This window comes from Euleptes europaea, chromosome 15, assembly GCF_029931775.1.
Source record: "Euleptes europaea isolate rEulEur1 chromosome 15, rEulEur1.hap1, whole genome shotgun sequence".
NCBI classification, from domain to species: Eukaryota; Metazoa; Chordata; class Lepidosauria; order Squamata; family Sphaerodactylidae; genus Euleptes; species Euleptes europaea.
Genome location: NC_079326.1, coordinates 20,367,510 through 20,388,697, shown reverse-complemented (window position 1 = coordinate 20,388,697; position 21,188 = coordinate 20,367,510). Strand labels below are relative to the sequence as shown.

At 41.7% G+C, this 21,188-nt stretch overlaps 1 protein-coding gene across 1 annotated transcript in view; it reads right to left on the bottom strand.

Moving 5' to 3' along the window:
* Positions 1-21,188, bottom strand: part of THSD7B (thrombospondin type 1 domain containing 7B) — a 466,994-nt gene that overhangs the window by 144,926 nt on the left and 300,880 nt on the right. The window contains exons 12-13 of the mRNA XM_056861246.1: positions 14,439-14,633; positions 3,433-3,696 (exon numbers count right to left, since the gene is read on the bottom strand). Of these exons, the coding sequence (XP_056717224.1) occupies positions 3,433-3,696; positions 14,439-14,633 (459 nt within the window). The remainder of the gene's footprint in view (positions 1-3,432; positions 3,697-14,438; positions 14,634-21,188) is intronic.

The following is a 21,188-nucleotide window of genomic DNA, read 5'->3' as shown; positions in this document are numbered from 1 at the left end:
TGAGCTCCCCCTCACTGGGAATCTTCAAGCAACGGCTGGATGAACACTAGTCAGGGATACTTTAGGCTGATCCTGCATTGAGCAGAAGGTTGGACTAGATGGCCTGTATGGACTAGACGGCCTTCCAACTCTATGATTCTATGATTTACCTTGTAGGATCACTCATGTTTTCAATATCGGAAATCATGTTTTCAATATTGGAAATCATGTTTTCAATATCAGAAATCTAAAGCCAAAAATTACCTCTAATCAGTTCAGATGTGTCACCAAATTCTGATTCAGTTAGTTACTTCCACTTCAACACAGCGCTTATTTGCCATGTCACCTGATGTAGCAGCAAACTATGGTTTCTGCTAACGATAAAATGTTTTGGCAAGTGAAAAAAAATTTGTTTTTCATTTGACTTTCCACACAGAGACACTAGCAGGAAGAACATCATGCCAAGCTTCTCAAAAAAGTTTTACTTAACATTGTTGCCTATAGGCAACAAAAACACAGGGAGGCCCTCCTCAAGAAATAAGCTGTGGGTGTCTGTTTTTCCCCCCTGAAAAGGCAAAAATCTGAAAAAGAGTGCAACAACTCTCAAGATGCTGCCTTCCATGAATTTCCTGTCAGCGCAAGGAGATTGTTATACTCCAATGAACTTCTCCAGTACAGAGTATCTTTATATTGTGTTTTTTTCTGTTCGGTTTTTCTACTTGGATTCTAATTGCAATAAACCTGAACAGCACAACAACAGTAAGGCTAACAAGATATCTTACCCCTCAGAGGATACAGTGTTGATGGAGGGAGGAAGAGCATGACAAAACCCCAAATAAGAGAAAGGGCGGCAAACTTGCATGAGTACTCGCAAACAGAAGGGCTTTAAAAAACCCCAGCAAAGTGAAGATCTAAGGAGAAACGTGGGATGAGTATGGTAAAATAACAATGACCTTGTCATGCTTCACATTCTAGCTGTATCTGAAGAAGTGAGCTGTATCACGAAAGCTCATACCCTACCAGAAAATATTTTTGTTAGTCTTTAAGGTGCTACTGGACTCTTGCCCTTTTTGATTACTTGTCATGCTTGTTCGTGCTCAGTGGTGCCTCAGGGGACCGGGGCACCCATCACACGGAGCTCCCCCTTTTGCCCGTCCTCACCAGCAGATGCCGTCAGACTTTATTTTTCTCGCACAGGTTTTTCTTTGGATTTTAGTTAGGGTTTGGGGTTGGCTTAGGGAAGAAAGCTTGCTTAGGTGAGATGAATAAGCATCCTGTTAAGAGGCTGATATTCCCAACTTACACGAACAGGTTCTATGGACAGGAGCTCTATGTGTTAAAATAAAAGAGCAACCTTGAACCTGGAGAGGATCCTGCCTGTTTTGGAAATAGGTTCCAGTGAAAGCTTGTAAACAGAGGTAATCTCTCTGGCAAAAGGGGAATCCAGTCTCCCCTCAAGGTTTATTTACATCAAGTGAGGCTCATTTACAAAGTGGTTACTCTCACTGGGGAAAGTGAAGTTGAGAAGCAGTTCACTTTGTATACTGAAACATTTCCACTCAAGAGCCTTACCCTGTTACACACTTTATTTTCTGTTAAATAAACATTTGTTGTTCATCTCCATCTGTGTCTTGTCCGTCTAGTCACGTATCTACGAAAAAGCAATTTCTGCCTACCTCATAAATAATTACATTATTGGTCTAGCGGGTTCCCGAATAAAATACCTTTAGAAAACACATAGGTTACATGCTGCCCACCCTTTAATCAAAGCTTGTGTCTCCTTTTTTACCTGATTGTGGATGGCTGGGGTTTAAAGAATCCATAGGAGAGGCCAGAGTGGGGATTGGACATTTTTTCAGTCCAGTGGGCAGTTGCCTCAGAGTCCCCCTCTCTCTCCCTCCAGTCACAGCAGGGCCTTCAGCATCTGAGCACAGTTCCAACAGTACTTACCCTCATCAGCGTGGTGCAGTGGTTAAGAGCAGTGGTTCGGAGTGGTGGACTCTGATCCGGAGAACCGGGTTCGATTCCCCACTCCTCCACGTGAGCAGCGGAGGCTAATCTGGTGAACTGGGTTGGTTTCCCCATTCCTGCACATGAAGCCAGCTGGATGACCTTGAGGCAGTCACACTTTCTCAGCCCCACCTACCTCACAGGGTGTCTATTGTGGGGAGGGGAAGGGAAGGTGATTGTAAGCTGGTTTGATTCTCCCTTAAGTGGCAGAGAAAGTCGGCATATAAAAACCAACTCTTCTTCATCATCATCATCTTTACATTTCCTTTCCATAAGTCTTTAAAGGTAGGGGTGAGGGGCAAGATGTACCATCAATACATTTGTTCTCATCTACGCCCCCTGTCAAGCAGACAAGAAATCCAGGAGGAATCCATACTTACGTCATAGCAAAACAACTCTGCGGCAAATCTTTTTCATATTATGTTTTGCTTCCCTGTTTAATTCTGATAGACAGCACTGCACACAATACCACAAAATGTAGAAGTCCCGTTGGGATGACACTCTTTTGCAAAACTTGTAGAACAGGGTCTAGCATGAGGTGGCAGAACTGGAAAAACAACAACTACTCACTACGCACTACTACTGCCTGATTGCTATTTAGGTATACTCACACCCTGCTGTTTGTTGTTGTTTTCAGATACAAACCACAAACCTTTCACAGAGCGCTTTCCATCTTTTTCTAACAAGTATATAAAGAAAAAACCCTAGGCGTCTTGGACATGACTCAGTGAAAGCTTGTCGCCTGCTCAGATGAAAGACTTGATGTCAGGGAATCAGTACACTGTGAAGGGTTGCTACTGCCAATTTCCATGGGAAGTCAGTTAAACCCTTTTTCTAGTTTCCAGAAAATACTGGAAAGGAAAACTCTCCCACTCAGATTGGCTGATCATTCGAGGAAGGGTTGGGAATCCTTTGTATGCATTGTTTTAATGCTACTTGGACACAGATACAATGTATTTATTATCATGCCCCCTTTCCTTTCCCTATCTTTTTTTTTCTGTACCCTAATGAGTTCGATCCTGACGGAAGCGGGTTTCAGGTAGCCAGCTCAAGGTTGACTCAGCCTTCCATCCTTCCGAGGTTGGTAAAATGAGTACCCAGCTTGCTGGGGGTAAAGGGGAGATGACTGGGGAAGGCACTGGCAAACCACCCCGTAAACAAAGTCTGCCTAGGAAACGTTGGGATGTGACATCACCCCATGGGTCAAGAATGACCCGGTGCTTAACACTGAGTATGACCACAGCCTACATCCTTGAGCCAAGCTGTGTCCCACTGTTCGTTCTTCCTGTGATCTGACTGAAATGGGCAAATGTGTTAGGGGCCTTTTGAGGAAGGAGAGAGTTTAACAATAATCACTTTCAGGCCATTTCCAGCTTAATATCCCTCTGCTCCCGTTCTCCAAATGGCTGATTTTAAGCCTCGCTTGTTTTCACACCCTCTTACCTGAATGGTTGCAGTGAGAGGGTTCCACGAATCTGCCGGTCTTATCATAGCAGGCAAGGGATCGGAAGCGCACACCTTCTCCGCACTCTTTGGCATGCCCACGCAATCTCGCTTCTAATTGTAGTTCTGTTTTTCTGACCGAAACAATGCATTCTGACCAATTTCCATGGGGCTGGGTGGTAAATATTGAGCAAGGGCATTGTTCTGTTTCAACTTGAGGATATAGTTCTGTATTCTGGCACTTGTCTCGCTTTTTGCTTCTCCCTGTTCATATTGGGGGGGGAAATGCTTGTTAGTGCAACATCTGCTGCTTTTGATAACAATATGTCGTATTATTTATACTTGAAGGAGTTTAATACAGTTAGAACTAACACAATCAGAAATGTAAATACAGAGGAGCCGGTTGAAAAACATCTATTAGCTGTTGCCAATACTGTGGAGTGCCAAGACAATGCAGTTGTCTCCAGGGCAACCAGGGAACCTAAAGGAACTTGGAAATATTTTTTGTTCTGGAAAAAGCTCAGAAGGATGGAAAGACAGCAACTGCCTTTCTATTGTTATCCCGGGGAAAAAATGGCAATGTATGTTCATTTCTTCCATAATTATCTGCTGAAAATAATTTTCGTTCAAAGTTTGCCTTGCAATTAACAGTTGCTTAGAGAAACCTACAATGTACATTGAGTAAGTGGCATCTCTTTGCTGCTCTGAGCCTATTTTTCTAATTGAATAGGGACTCTGCACAAAGATTCTGAGTTCATCTCCCGCAATTATGGCATTTTGCTCTTCAGCCCATTTTTTTAGCAGAGATTAGCAGCCAGAGCCTTCTCAAAAGACACCTTCTCTTTCAGCCATGTGACAGGATTCTTTGTTACATTATTTGAATGAGTCAGCTCCATGGTCGGCTTCTTCACCATCGCCTCACTGGCACACTTCCCAAAGTTGGATTGTCATTCAATGGTTTACTGGGAAATGAATCCATGGTACTACCATTATATTCAGTCTCGCCAACTTATCACTGGGATTCCTATGTTGCATTCTTTAGGTGCCAGGCCAAAATGTTTCTGTTCACCCAGGCTTTTAATTAAAGGAGTTATTCTGAAAGAAAAACAGCTAAATAATTCCTAATCTTGAACCTCCCAAATATCTGTACCGAGATTTCGGCTCAGTATTCCTGATCTCTAGATAGTACCTGGGAAATCCTCTCCTCTCATCAAATACACACACAATTGGGTCACACCAATCCCAGCTGTGTACTCTACCCCCTGTTAGGATTTTTTCCCCTGTTACCTTCCTCTCTACTTGTTGCCACACTCCACACTCTCGCTTCACCACTGGCTTCCCATTTTTTTCAATTTTTGGAGAAACCTGCTGGAAATAGCCTAACTGAATACGCTCTTACAAGAACAACTGTAATTCCTTACCCCCTTTCTACTGCCTTCAGCAAGCCCATCAATCTATACCAAGAATGGGTTTGTTCTGAGAGGACAAACTTTACATGCACAGTTTTGAGGCCATTGTGTCCCAGCCTCCATGAGTGAATTTCACTTCGTATTAATGGCTAATGTAATAGGTTTGCACATTCAGCACCTGTCACATTTTCCTTTGGAAACTGCGAAGTGCTTAAGCCAACAACACATTTTCTCCAGATATTAGAGATATTAACACAATCCAGCCGAGTTGCATCAAAAAAGTGTATTTCGCTCCACTTTACTTTCCAACCATCCGTTTTTCAATTAGCACATTAACATTCTTAGAGTCAGTTTTAACAAACTATTATCAGAATTACTTTTTCTCGAGACACAGCAGCCTTAATGAAAGACTTTTCTTATTTCCTTTTCAACAGAAGTGGTTTTTCAGCATTAAGAAAAGTGTTGAATTGGAAAAAAAAAAAAAAAAACTTGGTTCAGTAGAAATCTATTTGCCCTTCACACAAAACATTCAATTTCAAGAGCAGCGCAATGCATATTTGACTGAGTTCATAATTAAAGAAGATTAACATGCCTTTCTTGACCATGAGGCTTAAGGGGGAAGGGAGTTTCATAATACAGACTGCAAAGAAAGCCAGTGCCTTCCCCAGTCATCTTCCCATTACCCCCAGCAAGCTGGGTACTCGTTTGACCGACCTCGGAAAGATGGAAGGCTGAGTCAACCTTGAGCCAGCTACCTGAAACCAACTTCCGTTGGGATCGAACTTCGGTCGTGAGCAGAGCTTGGACTGCAGTACTGCAGCTTACCACTCTGCGCCACGGGGCTCTCATTACATTATTAAGTGAATCATAATTGCCACTTCTTAGTGCTGAGACTGTGGCCTTTTATGCATGGGTTTCCGTAGCGATCACCTCCCCCTCCCCTACTACTTTGGGGCTTCATTTTCATTATGCATGTCTTTTCCGACCAGAAACAGAATCCAGAAAACACAGGGAAGATGCAGGAAGAGAGCAAAGTGACTCAAGGTCAGAAAAGACATACATAATGAAAATGAAGCCCCAAAGAAGTAGAGGGTTATCGTGATGGAAACAACCCATGCATAAAAGGCCTGTATGCTACTCCAATAAACTGGGCAGAGGAACTGTATAAGAAAGGGGATCACACAGGATTTGGTATGTTAATGCAACAGCATACTGGAGGCTACTAGTATTTGCAGAGGAACTTTCTACACATTGAAATAGGAAGTGCCAAACACATTATTTAAGTTTTTTTTTTCCTGCTCTATCCCAAGGCCCTGTTATACTGATTAGAGAGAACTTGCCATAGAACCTATGCACGTTGATTTGGTCCACTGTGACTGGTTGGCATATTTCTGTCGAGATAGACCCTCTAGAGTCGACTGATTCTGCATGAACTCAGGCAAGTGGACTTTCCAGCTTCTTCATTTTTTCCAAGTTCAGAAACCATACACTTCACTACCTGCATGACAGTCCTGAATTTTCCCTTATACACAAACTTTATGACAACCTACAGTGAGGCAGTTTAGAGTAAGAAAGCCTTGCTTAAGGCTGCTAGATAGCTTTACAGTTAAGAGACAAGCCTACCCATTACATGAAAATATGTGCAACTTACTCACAACAAAAATGAAAATGAGGCTTGAGGGTATGCTAATTTAGTGCACCAGGGTAGGTGTTAACAAACATTCTTTCCACAGGCCACTTTTCTGCTCATTACCCCTGATCACTTTTTTGCCACCATTGTCTCTGTGCAATGCAGTAAGATTTTCCAGGTTGTGAGGTGGTTGACCAGGGAAAACATGCAGGCCCACTGTGACTCTTTTGCAATGCATTTTGTGGACGAAACACTTGCATTCACTGTGATTTGGATGATTGATTCATTTAAATATCAGGATACTACTGGAGCACAGTCTGGTTCTAGTTGCATAGGTGAATTTCAATTGGTGGGGCCTCATGAAGTGGTCAACCTGCTTAGAAGTCTGTAGTTTGTCATGTCTAGTCTAGCCTTGACCCTTGCCCTTCATGGTTGTTGCTGTCAAGGTGGGATGGTTTGCTCACATGAAGTGGCCTTATACTGAATCAGACCATGAAGGTCTGTGTTGTCTACTCAGACTGCCAGTGGTCTCAGGAAGGTCTTTCACATCACCTACTACATGATCCAATTGAACTGGAGATGAAACTGGGACCTTCTGCATGCCAAGCAGAGGCTCTTCCACTGAGCCACAGCCCCTCCCTAAGCGAGGGCGCCTCAAGTGGGTCCAAGAGGTAATAAATGCTTCTCCATGGAAGTTCTGGCAGCCTTGAAAGAGATGGTCATGAGACCCCTCCTAAAGAAGAAATCCCTGGACCTCAATGACCTAAACACCTACCACCCAGTGGCCAATATTCTTGTTACAAGATGGTCATGATGCCCCTCCTAAAGAAGAAATCCCTGGACCTCAATGACCTAAACACCTACCACCCAGTGGCCAATATTCTTGTTACAAGATGGTCATGATGCCCCTCCTAAAGAAGAAATCCCTGGACCTCAATGACCTAAACACCTACCGTCCAGTGGCCAATATTCTTGTTACAAGATAGTCATGAGACCCCTGCTAAACAAGAAATCCCTGGACCTGAATGACCGAAACACTTACCACCCAGTGGCCAACATTCCTGTCACACGATGGTCATGAGACCCCTCCTAAAGAAGAAATCCCTGGACCTCAATGAACTAAACACCTACCACCCAGTGGCCAATATTCTTGTTACAAGATGGTCATGATGCCCCTCCTAAAGAAGAAATCCATGGACCTCAATGACCTAAACACCTACCACCCAATGGCCAATATTCTTGTTACAAGATGGTCATGAGACCCCTGCTAAAGAAGAAATCCCTGGACCTGAATGACCGAAACACTTACCACCCAGTGGCCAACATTCCTGTCACAAGATGGTCATGAGACCCCACCTAAAGAAGAAATCCCTGGACCTCAATGACCTAAACACTTACCACCCAGTGGCCAACATTCCTGTCACAAGATGGTCATGAGACCCCTCCTAAAGAAGAAATCCCTGGACCTCAATGACCTAAACACCTACCACCCAGTGGCCAATATTCTTGTTACAAGATGGTCATGAGACCTCTGCTAAAGAAGAAATCCCTGGACCTCAATGACCGAAACACTTACCACCCAGTGGCCAACATTCCTGTCACAAGATGGTCATGAGACCCCTCCTAAAGAAGAAATCCCTGGACCTCAATGACCTAAACACCTACCACCCAGTGGCCAACATTCTTGTCTTCAGTAACAGCTTGAGCCGGTGGGTGCTATGCAGTTCAGCTATGCAGCTTGAAGGAAACAGATTATCTAGACACATTTCAATTCAGATTCAGGCCTGGCTTTGGGCAGAAAGAGCCTTGGTAGCTTTGACAGATGATCTTCACTGGGAAAATGGCAGGGGGCGCGTGTCCCTGCTGATTCTTCTGCACCTGTCAGCAGCTTTCGATCCCATCAACATGGCATTCTTCTGTAGAGGCTAATTGAGCTTCAGTGGTTCTGCTCTTCCAAAAGGTGGTGCTGGGGGACTGCTGCCCAGCCTTGCAGCATTTACGCTGCAGGGTCCCACAACTATATTTCTTGTCCCCCTTGTTTTTTTAACATCTACATGGAATTATTAGGAGAGACTGTCCAGGGATTTGGAATGAAGTACCACCACTATGCAGATTAACACCCATCTCTATTTCCCTTAACATCTAAGGCAAGTGGGTCTGTGGAAGTTCTGACTAAGGGCCTGGAGAAGGTAATGGAATGGATGAGGATCAATAAACTGAAGCTTGGTGGATTCCAGAATGAGATGAGACCAAAGACAGGCCTTTTTCATTGGCAGGACCTCCCCTTCGAGGCTGCCCTGGTGCCTACTTTACTCTTCTTTTGGACACAGGCCAAACCGTTTCTTTTTACCCCAGCTGTTAACTAAAGGTGTTCCACTTCTTAAAAGGCTTTACAATCCACTCCTAGCCTGTTTTATCAATACCATTTTAGACCACTGTGTTTTATGTGCTGCTATGACCTGAATTGCTTTAATTGGCTGTTTTTACTGGCATGATTTTATTGACATGAAATTGTTGGGTTGATATGGTTTTTATGGGTATTATTTGTGGGTCTTGTTTTTACTGTGTTTGGCTCTGTTCTATTCTTTTGAGTCATCTTAAGGAGATCTGTGGTATGCAAATTTTCTAAACGAAAACATGGAGAGGAACTTGGCTACCATAAATTCCCAGAGCAAACAGGTTTATTTTGAGCAGAAAAACTGACAGGGGAAAGGGTTAAATATTCTCTCCCCTTCAATCACCCTTTAGGATGCTGCCAAGGAGAACATGCTTTTCAAGAAAAAAAATCTGGCAAAAATTAACACACATCTGTGTACAACATCTAGTTCATTCTTGAGTCAGTACTTCATCTAGCATAACATATTATGCTAGACCAAATTCAAGCAAATAAAATTAATTAGGAGAAATATTTTCTTGTTGCTTGTATGAACATTTAATGTTTTCTATTTCTACTTAAAAGCCGAAAGTTTTAGTTACTTGTGTTTCATTAGCCAAGGTGATACATCAAAGGTTTGAACAACAAAGGATAAAATAATTATATTTTCTAAAGCTGTCATGTTTATCTTGTATAAAGATGTTTCGAGAATGAGAGAATGTACAGTAGCTATCATATTGCCACTTCTAAAAAAGCATAACATGCAACCAATTAAAGGTTATTCTGCAATTGTAGGTACGACCTGGCTTTTGAATAACATTGTATGAACACAAGAGAATCAAACTGCTTTATTCATGAGCACGGCTCATTAATGAATAAGAGTTATTCTTGCTTAAAAATTATTATTGTGGATTCTTTTTGGGAAAGAATTTATAATATAATGGCATTCGTAATGATGCCTGGGCTTCAAAACCAACAGGGATTCTTACTCTCTCTTTCAAACCATTGTTTGCCAAAACCTATAGTTATGTTCTTATGATAAAGCATTAATTGAATGGGTATTTTTTCTGTAAAATAGCATTTGTGGATTTTTTTTAAAAATGGTATTATACTCCAAAGTAATTCTCATGTGAGTTTGAACAGTGTTATGCTGGAGGTGGTCTTTCCATATTCAAACACTTTAGCACATAGAGAAACCAACAGTATTTAAAGCCCATTTTAAACATTTGATATGGAAGTATTGGCTTAAGGAGAGTGGAATAGTTTTTGGAGTTTCTTGGCCCTGTTGCACTTATTGCAGGGATGCAAAAGTCTGCCACATGTATTAGTGATAAATACAGAGTTACATCAGGTAACTGTATTACTGAAGGATGTTATAATGCACTATCTAATATTTTTTTACAAGGTGGGTAAAATGATCCGGGTAAAAGGTAAAGGTCCCCTGTGCAAGCACTGGGTCATTCCTGACCCATGGGGTGATGTCACATCCCAATGTTTACTAGGCAGACTTTGTTTTATGGGGTGGTTTGCCAGTGCCTTCCCCAGTCATCTTCCCTTTACCCCCAGCAAGCTGGGTACTCATTTTACCAACCTTGGAAGGATGGAAGGCTGAGTCAACCTTGAGCCGGCTACCTGAAACCAACTTCTGTTGGGATTGAACTCAAGTTGTGAGCAGAGCTTGGACGGCAGTACTGCAGCTTACCACTCTGCACCACGGGGCCCCTTAAAATGATCTGGGGGGCAGGGTTCAACAGAAAAATAGAGAAAGGGATACTGAACTCTTCTCTTAGTATCTACTGAGTCCATGCTGTAAAATTAAAAAGTCCCCCCCCCGCTCTGTCTCCCCAAAAAACAAAGAAAAGAAAAAGGACTCCTCAAAGCCTGATGCTTTTCCTGATCCTACAGTAGGCAAGCTGGTAAGGGTTTATGTCTTAACCACGGTCAAAGAAGCAACTCTGCTCTCATGCTGCTGCTAGAAAGTAGGTTTTGAGGAAAGGTCATCAGGATTGGGGAGACTTCTAGGTAGGGTAGCCAACTCCTGGTAAGGATATGCTGGAGATTTAAGGGATAGATCCTGGGGAAGGTGGGGTTTGAAAATAGGAGGGAGCTCAGCAAGGTTAAATGCCATACAGTCCACCATACAAAGCAGCCATTTTCTCCAGGGGACGTGATCTCTGTTGTTTGGAGATCATTTGTAATTCCGGAAGATCTCCAGGCTGCACCTGGAGGCTGGCAACCCTACTTGTAGGCCTTATTTTGTTTCTGATGACAGTAATGAAAGCAAGCTAAGGTACTAGTCGTTTGGTAACAGCCAGCTTTAAATTAAGCTATTTTGAGCCTGATCCAGATGAAGCCTACACAAGTTCATTTCAGCAGTGTTCATTCCAAGTGGAGAAATCTCATGCATTTCTAATTTGAACTGTAATTAAGATAGCTAAGTATTAAATGATCAATAGAATTGCAAGTCTATCGCATATACAAGAGATGCTTTGCACTGGTCTGGAGACAAAAAAATACAGAAACAACCTGTGCTATCTCCCCACCCCCTTAAGAGTATTGAGATGGTTAACGCACTCCCCTATTAAATTAACATGCAATCAGGGGTAAGTCAGCTTCCAAAGCCCTTTCAGCCCAGAAACGCCCCTTTAGTCGGCGCCAAGTTATGCCTACAAAAGGGCAAGTGTAGCCCCGTAAAACCCTAAGGAGGAATTTCACGGGTTTTTGTTAAAATTACCTTTTTTGCCTTCCATTTTGGGCCAGAAAGCCACTCAGGAGGTGGCGTGGTGGCACCGTCCCCGGGCGCTTCTTAACCACCCCTGTTAGCACTGCGCAGTTTGTACAGTGCAATTCTGTTGCCTGAGTAGAAAAACTCTCTTGAATAATTCACTTTTGCATTGATTGAAGGCAGCCAAGCGAGTGGGAGCCTTCCTGACTTCCTCAGTCCATTCCATAAGGTGCGAGTCACAATGGAGAAGACACGTGTATTGGCAGTTGTTGCTGACTTTGCCCATTTGCAGTTTGGCACTTGCAAAAGACCTTGCTCAGATGAGTGAAGCTGATGTGGTGTTGTACAGGGAGAGAGGCAGTCTCACAAATAGGAGGGTCCAAGGCCATGAAAGGCTTTGTATGAAATAGTCAATACCTTAAATTGAGCCCAGTAACTGATTGACAGCCAGTAGAGTGGCTGTAGAATGGGAGTAATACATGTGTAATGGGGGTGAGCACAAGGGACACGGCCTTTTCAGTTGTGGCACCCAAACTGTCAAATTCCCTCCCCATATAAATGACAAATTTGATGGCCTTTAGGCATGAGGCACCACGACCTGGATGGCTCAGACTAGCCTGATCTCATGATATCTCAGAACTAAGCAGGGTTGGCCTTGGTTAGTACTTAGATGGGAAACCATCAAGGTATACCAGGGTCATTATGCAGAGGAAGACAATGGCAAACCACCTCTGTTAATCTCTTGCTTTGAAAACCCTATTGGTTGTCGTAAGTCAGCTGCGACTTGACAACACTTTATACAAACACAAGCATCCTGTAAAGGCATTTTTATTTTTCCATGCTTCTATTTGAACTATTTGAACATTTTAATCTTGCTTTCCCCTTTGTGAAGCCCTTTTTGCCCCATTCTCCAAGTCCTGTATTTACTATAAATCAGTTACATGTTGATCTTTTATGACTATAGGTTGTTATATTTTCTCTGTTTCTTTTCTCTCTTTTATGCCACTTTCCCCCCTTATTTTATATAATAGATCGCTTTATAATTTTTATAGCCTCAAGGACATTTATTGAGAGGCAGAATACATATATTTAAATTAAATAAACAAATGCATCACATAATAAATACATAAAGGCGGTCCACCTCTTGATGCTGTTTTCTGTTTACCTATAAAACTGCTACACAGGAATTTGCTGAGCTGCTCACTTTCTTAGAAAATCTTCCAAACTATGTTACAGAAACAGAAGGCCTGAGCAGGGTATAGAGGCAATATAAAAGGTTTTTTTTGCTTGTTTGCACAGAATCTTAGCAGCTAGAAAAAAAGATGATGCTTTTTTTTTTTTGCTGTTAATTTATCCAAATATATTTTATGCATTAAAAATAACATATGAGTGTTATTTGCATTAGCCTCAGGAATAAGCTGTTACAGATTTTAATTTAAAATAAGTTATGTATTTAATTAAAATTCATAAATGATGCAGTACTACTGAAAGCACGTGAGAAGTACTATTTAAAACTACTATGACTTTACTGCAAATACCTTATGATTGACATAATTTTGCAGGTTATATCTCTCCATCACCTGATCATTTAATCACGATCTGCCCCCCCCCCCCCAAACCCTAATAAATCATCATCACAGTCATTGTAATCATACTGAATATATTCTTCAAGGTGCTTATTACATTTCCCAATATGACCTCTCTCAAGATAACAGGTGCTGTATGCTTAGTGGTGCAAAGTTCTACGTGTCAGAATAGGTAATTATCAGCATTCCGTATCTGTATTTTTATAATACAGATTAGGATGGATTTCAAAGTGACTCTGGTGGGACGGCAGAAGGTACCCAAGGGTCATTGCACGTATCACCATCCGTGCGTACAAGCAAGAGAGACTGCTTTCCAAAATGTTCTATGGGAATTTTAATTTTTCTCCTTAGTCCCTTTACTTATTTTGCCGCAGTAGAAATGAGACACCAGAGGCTTTTTCAAGTTAACAACCAAGTACGGTAACAGAGATTTATTAAACACTGTACAAGGGATGGACTTGGAGGGGAAATGGTAGGAAGATAAGGTATAGAACCAGAGCTAGTTCTTAAGTTTTACTACTGAGAAGGCATAGATTCTAGATGGCTTAGTTAATATCGAATTACAATTCTTAAATTAAGTTCCCAAATTCAGTTCACAGAATTGCCTATAGATGTTCCTATTCAGACTCTGCTGCCTGGCTAACAGGGAAATATGGAGATTATACAAACACTCTCCCCCAGAGAAAAAAGAAGTATGGAGATTGTTCCTCAAATCTCTCTTCCAGTTCTCTCTGTAGATCTACCCCACTTTTGTGGAAGTGATCCCTTAACAAAACCCCGTATCTGGAATATCTCCTTCCCAGAGCCTATTCTCTTTCAGTGACCTGAGAAAGGGTCCTTTTCCTCCCAATCTCTGCCTGTCACTCCACAGGAGTTGTTGCACAACCGCTTAGGCAAATCTGAACCCTCAGGTTCCCAGAGTCAAAAACAGCTACTGAACACGCAGGTTACCCAAAACAGACTCCCTTCCTTTTTCAGAAAAGAGAGTGAGCTCCTTAGCTCTGCATACTCCCTGCCATTTTGTTCATCACAGCATGCAACCAGTGTCTTTTTAAAACTGGTTTTTAAACTGCTGCAGATACAATGTTGGCATACTAGTAATGTTTGGGAAGATGCTGCACTGACAGAAAGCTGGGACCAACAGAACTGGTTTGGGCCCAGTTTTGTGCTACAAAAGCTAGAGCCTTCAGTGAACAATGCTTTAACGGCATGTGACAAATTTTAAACTCTCTCTCATGTCTGAAACAGGGACTGAGAATGAAGTATGAAATATTGATATCACCTGTGAGAGTTCGCCTTCTGGTTCTTCTGGAGCCACAGTCTGAAGAACATGAAGGAAATTTAGACCAAGGGCTGAATGTGCAGTCATCTTTGCAAGGAATCAGGCACTCCTGAACGAGGGAAGGCATAGGTTCTGCCCACTTCAGGCATTCACCAACATCTACCGAATGGTTGCTCTCCATAACACATGTAACAGCTAGATAAAGTAGAGATTAATAAATACATAAAAACTTATTAATAAATACATAAAAACTTATTAAGAAGGCATATATTTTTCATTTTGTGCCATCTCCAACAATTTTTTACAATTAAAGATAATGATAGAAAAATGAATAATTAGCATTGTGCACCATATAGATTAAAAGCGCCTTGGTTTGTCTCACAAATCTGAAACAAGATATGGGAACAAAGAACATGCCATTCAAAAACAGCAATCAATTTATTCCCTTCTTTTCCAAGTTCTTCCTGAGATACCAAAAGAGTCATTCACCTCAATCTAGCAGTTTCATGGGTTACAGAAATTCCAAACCAAAGTGTGTACAACAGCTTACATATTCCAATGTAATATGCACAGTGGGAGAGTTCTCAACACATAAACAACTGGGAATCCTTTTGGTTATAAGGCACATGGTTTGGTTTAAAGAGTAGAAATGAAAGCAGTGGGAAAGAAAAACTCAGGCGCTACAAATTCATACTAAAAATTGAGATGTATTGAACACACCACAAGCTTTATTCACAAAAGGTAATGTTGCCTTCAACAGTATTTATTTGGGAGAAGCTATTAAACAGTTGAAATAGTTTTAACTGAGAATACAGTCCTGTCTGTATCAGCTACTTTTTCCTGGTGGCATATCAGCATATGAACATGTAAAAATATAATGTCAATATAAACAATGTCTCAGCATTCTTCATTCACACGTGGGGAATCCAACTATCATCAGTAACGCTCAACTGCTACAAGAAAGATGAAAACTGATCCCATATGGCTCTACTATCAAATGCACAGCAACTGAATCAGCCACAAGTATGACAGATTGGCTCCATACCTAACGATGGCTTGCTGTATGGCAGAATAATTTTTAATCAATTATTTGGCTAAGCAGGGTAGAAATACCAAAGGTTTCATAATAATGATTCTTCCCACCCACTCCCTGAGTCATTAGGGCTGATCATCTCTTATAAAAACCAGACTGCATTATCATAGAGGAAGCTGTGATATCGTTTTCCTCTGATCTTGATCCTGTACAGAATCAGAGAGAGAGAGAGAAAAGGAGGCCCAGGAATTTGAAATGATTTCTAAGCAACTCGGTGTAAGAGCCCTTTAAGAGCTACTCAGATTATATTATTTTGGTTAATTTAGCTTTAATTAAACATCAGTCTTCTTAAGAGAACAACAGTCAAAGATATGACAAGTTGAAGCTAAATGTTTTGATTAAAATAATAATTTCAGAGTCTCACATAGATCTCAGACATGTTCTTTTGCCCAGACCCGGGAGAATCGCGTCCCTAATTAATGTCTGGCTGTTTTTCTCACACATTACAGTTCAGCTCCAGTTATCTAGTTAAGCGTTATAGTTCTGCGAAAGACTGGAGTTTTGTCCAATAAAGCTGCAGAATGGTGCAAAACCTGAGCAGAGAGACGATGTTATTACATCTTGCAATAAGCTGGCCATGTCATTATCCACATCACAGATTAATCCCCGCTTTAATGATTACCCATGCTGTTTTCATTGCCTCTGCCAACTGAAATAGATTGAATTTCAAAATGAGGAAAAGTGGGATAAAGTTTAATGTATGTTTTTGAAGTGTAGTAGATTAAGCTGTGAGCTAACAGCATGCCAGGGGAGAAAAATAATAATAAAATTTAAAACAGAGGGCTTCCCCCCCCCCTTAGATAGAACTGTACTTTAAAAGAGCCTACCCAGACTTTGCAACATTAAACAACATTTTAAATCAGTATATCCATAATTTCCCCCAAACAACCAATAATTGAGTTTTGATTTCTTCAATTTAAGAAAATATCTCAGCATTGGCCACCTACAGAGAAACTGTTACAAATAGGGAAAGAATACTATTTGATGGGCCAGAATCCAAGAGAGGGTTAAATGTGCTTTAGACCATTAAACCAGTGTTTGTGATTCTGCCTTGCATTGGAGCCAGGGTATATGGTACCCTGTGTGTGTGTGCGTGTTCGTGCCGTCAAGTCACAGCAGGCTTATGGTGACACTGTAGGGTTTTCAAGGCAAGAGACATTCGACAAGACGTTCAAGGCAAGAGACGTTTGCCTGCCTCCGTATGGGCTGAGAGAGTTCTGAAAGAACCGTGACTGGCCCAGGGTCACCCAGTAGGCTTCATGTGGAGGAGTGGAGGATCGAACCCGGTTCTCCAGATTAGAGTCCGCTGCTCTTAACCACTATATCATGCTGGCTCCATACATACCATATTGACGTGCAAATACCCTTTAGCCAACTAATATTCCCCAGTAGGTAATACAAGTTGAGGTCTGTTGAGGAAATCTTGTGTGTGGATATATAAACAATCAGTGGGCGAAAACGCACGGTCGCTTTAGCCTCCTTTATTCCCTGTTTCAGCCAGGATTCAGCCAGGATCGAACGCACGTTTGGCGAAAACACATGTGTTCAATCCTGGCTGAATCTTGGCTGAAACAGGGGATAAAGGAGGCTAAAGCGACAGAGCGTTTTCGCCCAGTAAATCCCCCATAGGTTACAGTTTGCCTAACTCTGAACAAAAGCAGTCAAGCACAAGAGCACTATTGTTAGCTGCCCTTGCTCCAACTAAGAGGTTGAAACTATCCAACATGTGTTCTTCCAGTGCCCCTTCTATCAAATGTTACATTTTAAATTTTTAAATCCTATCCTGACTCAGATTGAGGAATTCCCTAATTATTTAATGGTTCTCACTCTTCTTAACCATCAGGACCCTAATATTATTGAAACCGTGGCTAACTTTCTTGTTGGTATGATTGCAATCCGTTCTGCCTTATAACAGCTTTTCTATGTGTTTTACTGTATTTAGCAAAATGTTTGTTATGCCAATAAAGGCACCTGAACTAACTATTGTTGGAGTTCGGGAGTAGGCGAGCAGGAAACCTATCATCACACCCTCAACATGGAGGAACCATGTAAGAAAGAGGATTATTTTGCCTTTTCTTCCTTGTGCTGTATTTGGGGAAAATGGAAGCGGGGAATGCAAGCCTCTCAGAATGCAATCCCCAACCCTAATTCTATCCCCTTCAATCCAAACTGCTGTAAAACTATTGGGGAGAAGATTGTGTCAAGTTCTTGGAACTCCAGGGGCAGATGCTGTTTCCTTAAAACCACACTGTTCTTCATTTGACACTTTTAAGTAATCTAAATGCCTTGAGAAGCCATGGATATATTTTTGTTCAGAAATTCATGTAAGGTTTTATCAAGTACCTCATTACGAAGCTCTGGATAATCAATATATTCCCCATTGAGTATCATAGATGTGTTTTATTATCTCAAGTTGGTTTAGAGTTGTGTTATGATCTACACTGAAAAGCATATCTAAATCGAACTATAAAATCTAGTACAGTGAATGAACCTATTTTCTACTACATCCTCACTGTTGAACATGAACTTGTACGTTCCATCGCCAGACTTTCTGCCCCTACTCCAATGACTTATTTATTTTACATTTGTTGTCCACCTTTTCCAAAGAAACTCACAAAAAATTAAAAAATAGTAAACAGTAAATAACTAGCAAGCATTTAGAGCTAATAAATACGACAAAATATTCCAAACTAATAAATAATAAAACTTGCATAAAACAATATTAGAAAAGGCATACCATTCTACACAAAAGTGTCCCCTAAAAAGTTTTGCCTTATATTGTTTGTGGAAGGGCAGAAGTGTGGAGGTTTTCCTGATTTCCTCAGGTATGTTGTTCCACCAGGTAGGAGCTACAACCAGGAGTGCCTGAACATGGGCTGTAACAGATTGCTCTAATCTGCAGGAGGGGCTCTTCAAAAAGGCCTTAGTCCGATGACCAGAACTTAGGGTTGCTGGGTCCCTCTTTGCCATTCATGGGAGGTGTTTGGGGCAGAGCCTGAGGAAGGCGGGGTTTGGGGAGGGACTTCAATGTCATAGAGTCCAATTGCCAAAGCGGCCATTTTCTCCAGGTGAACTGATCTCTATCGGCTGGAGATCAATTGTAATAGCAGGAGATCTCCAGCTAGTACCTGGAGGTTGACAACCCTACCAGAACTAACAATGTGGAACATGATGGAAGAACCAGCCCTGTAAATATCCAGATCCATGGACACAAAGGGCTTTATGGTTAATAACTGGACGTCAATAAAGTGACTACAACACTGGTGTAGGACAGTGGTTCCCAAACTTTTTGGGCCACCGCCCCCTTGGTTCCACAAACTCAATCCCAGCACCCCCTACCCTATCCAACAACACAGTTGAAGGGGCCAATCTCTAGCACCCCCCTTCTGCCCCATTGACTCTTAGTGCCCCCCTAGGTAATCCCACCGCCCCCCAGGGGGTGGTACTGCCCACTTTGGGAGCCACTGGTGTAGGATGATCACTTCGCCTTGCTACAAAAAATAATTGAGCTGAGGTGTTCTGCAAAAGCTCATGTTTCCATGTGTTTCCTTCAAGGACAAGCCCATGTGTTACATAGTCTAGTCTCATGGTTGAAAAATGTTTTCTAAATTATCCAGAAATTTCACAACTCCTCCCCCGTTTCACACGTAGAGTATTTACACCACAAACTGCAAACTGCCAATACACATAGCACTTCTATTTCATACACAAATTTCTAATGGTGGAAGTATTTGAACAACATTCAAAACCCTGATGCAGGTATGCCTGATTTCTTAAATATGTTTTTCCAGCATTTCAGGCACAGGCAATGGTCTACTTGCTGACTTACACATATGCAAACTTTTGAAGAGAACAACAGGGTTTGCTAAAATAAATTAAACAATAAACTAGTAATTGCTTGTTAGGGCACTTTAATTGACTCATAAGTACCATATGTGAATCAGCATGGTTTCAGGAACCCAATTATAGATCTACTTATGAAAACGAGCAAGCCATTTGCATGTAGCAAGCATAGACCCCCTAATTAATTTCTTGATGTCTGTCAAGGGGAAAAAATCTCCAATGCACAAACACTTTGATCAGAATAATGGACTGCGCAATGACTGCTATAGCTCCAATGAAGTAACTTAATAAAACTTTTTGCACAAAAATGAAACTGTTTCCTTAATGGCTCAGTATGAGAACTCTGAAATCAATTTTGTGATGGGGATTCTGAAAACAGAGCACATTATTTGAACCAGGCTTGTACCAGTCCATCATCTGATCACTATCTTGCCCTTGATTACTGAACTGGTATATCATGGAAGCATTCTGGGCCAGCTATGGACAGTTTTATTATCACCTACACATAATTTCAGGAAGCCCCGTGGCGCAGAGTGGTAAGCTGCGGTACTGCAGTCCAAGCTCTGCTCATGACCGGAGTTCAATTCCAACAGAAGTCGGTTTCAGGTAGCCCGCTCAAGGTTGACTCAGCCTTCCATCCTTCTGAGGTCGGTGAAATGAGTACCCAGCTTGCTGGGGGTAAAGGGAAGATGACTGGGGAAGGCACTGGCAAACCACCCTGTAAACAAAGTCTATCTAGTAAATGTCAGGATGTGATGTCACCCCATGGGACAGGAATGACCGGGTGCTTGCACAGGGGACCTTTACCTTTACTTTTTACATATAATTTCACAATACACAGGATTTAGTTGATATATTTATGATCACCTACACATAATTTCACAATACACAAGATGTAGTTGATATATTTACATTATCTGCATTGCCAAAAGAGAAATTACAGTGATCTATGAATTATTTCAAGACTTTTAAATTAATGCAGCCAACACAACAAAAACTGGTATTAGTATGGTTAGTCAGATATAATGGGTTGAATCTGTACTTCCATTAACACAGCAAATTTGCAGGAATGGTTTTTACTCACCTACACCTTCCCTAGCAGACTCCCCGAACCCCCCAAAATGTCTGCTAATGTGTGGGGTCCTACCTCAGTGGTAGGTTTCAGAGTGTGGTGCTAGGGGACTGCTGCTTCATCCCTTGGCCTCTGGGGCCTATGGACTAACTTGTCCCCCATGCTTTTCAACATCTAATCAAAGCCACCATGAGGTCAACTGGAGATTTAGGCTGAGTTGCTACCATTATGCGGATGACGCACGGGTCTATCTCCTGCTTCCAGCAGATCCCAGGGAAGCTTTGGAACATGTGAACAGGTTCTAGGAGGCAGTTTCGGAATGGATGAGGGCCAACAAGCTGAAACTTAATCACAACAAAATGGATATTCTGCTTTAATGTCTTGAGGTTTGCTAACTTGGGGGTCCCATTTGGGTATAAAGATAGCACGGGAACATTTTTAATAACTTAAATCAAATCACTCATGTTTCATACTTGTGCAAATGAAGCTTGACTCATAAGCTCCAGCTTTCTAAATACATGAGTGAGGGAGACAATTTTCTCTTCATGCTACAGTCCACAGTATTGCATGCCTTACTGTTCTGGGGCAATAATGGCTTTTTGGAAGACACAGAGGTTGCTGGTACAACACGTGAAAGGTTGGTTTCCATGATCTTTCTCTGTGCAAGTTTGGAGTCAGACATCCCACCTGAATTCCCACATCATCAGACATGCTTATTCACTAGACAACTGACCTATTTAGA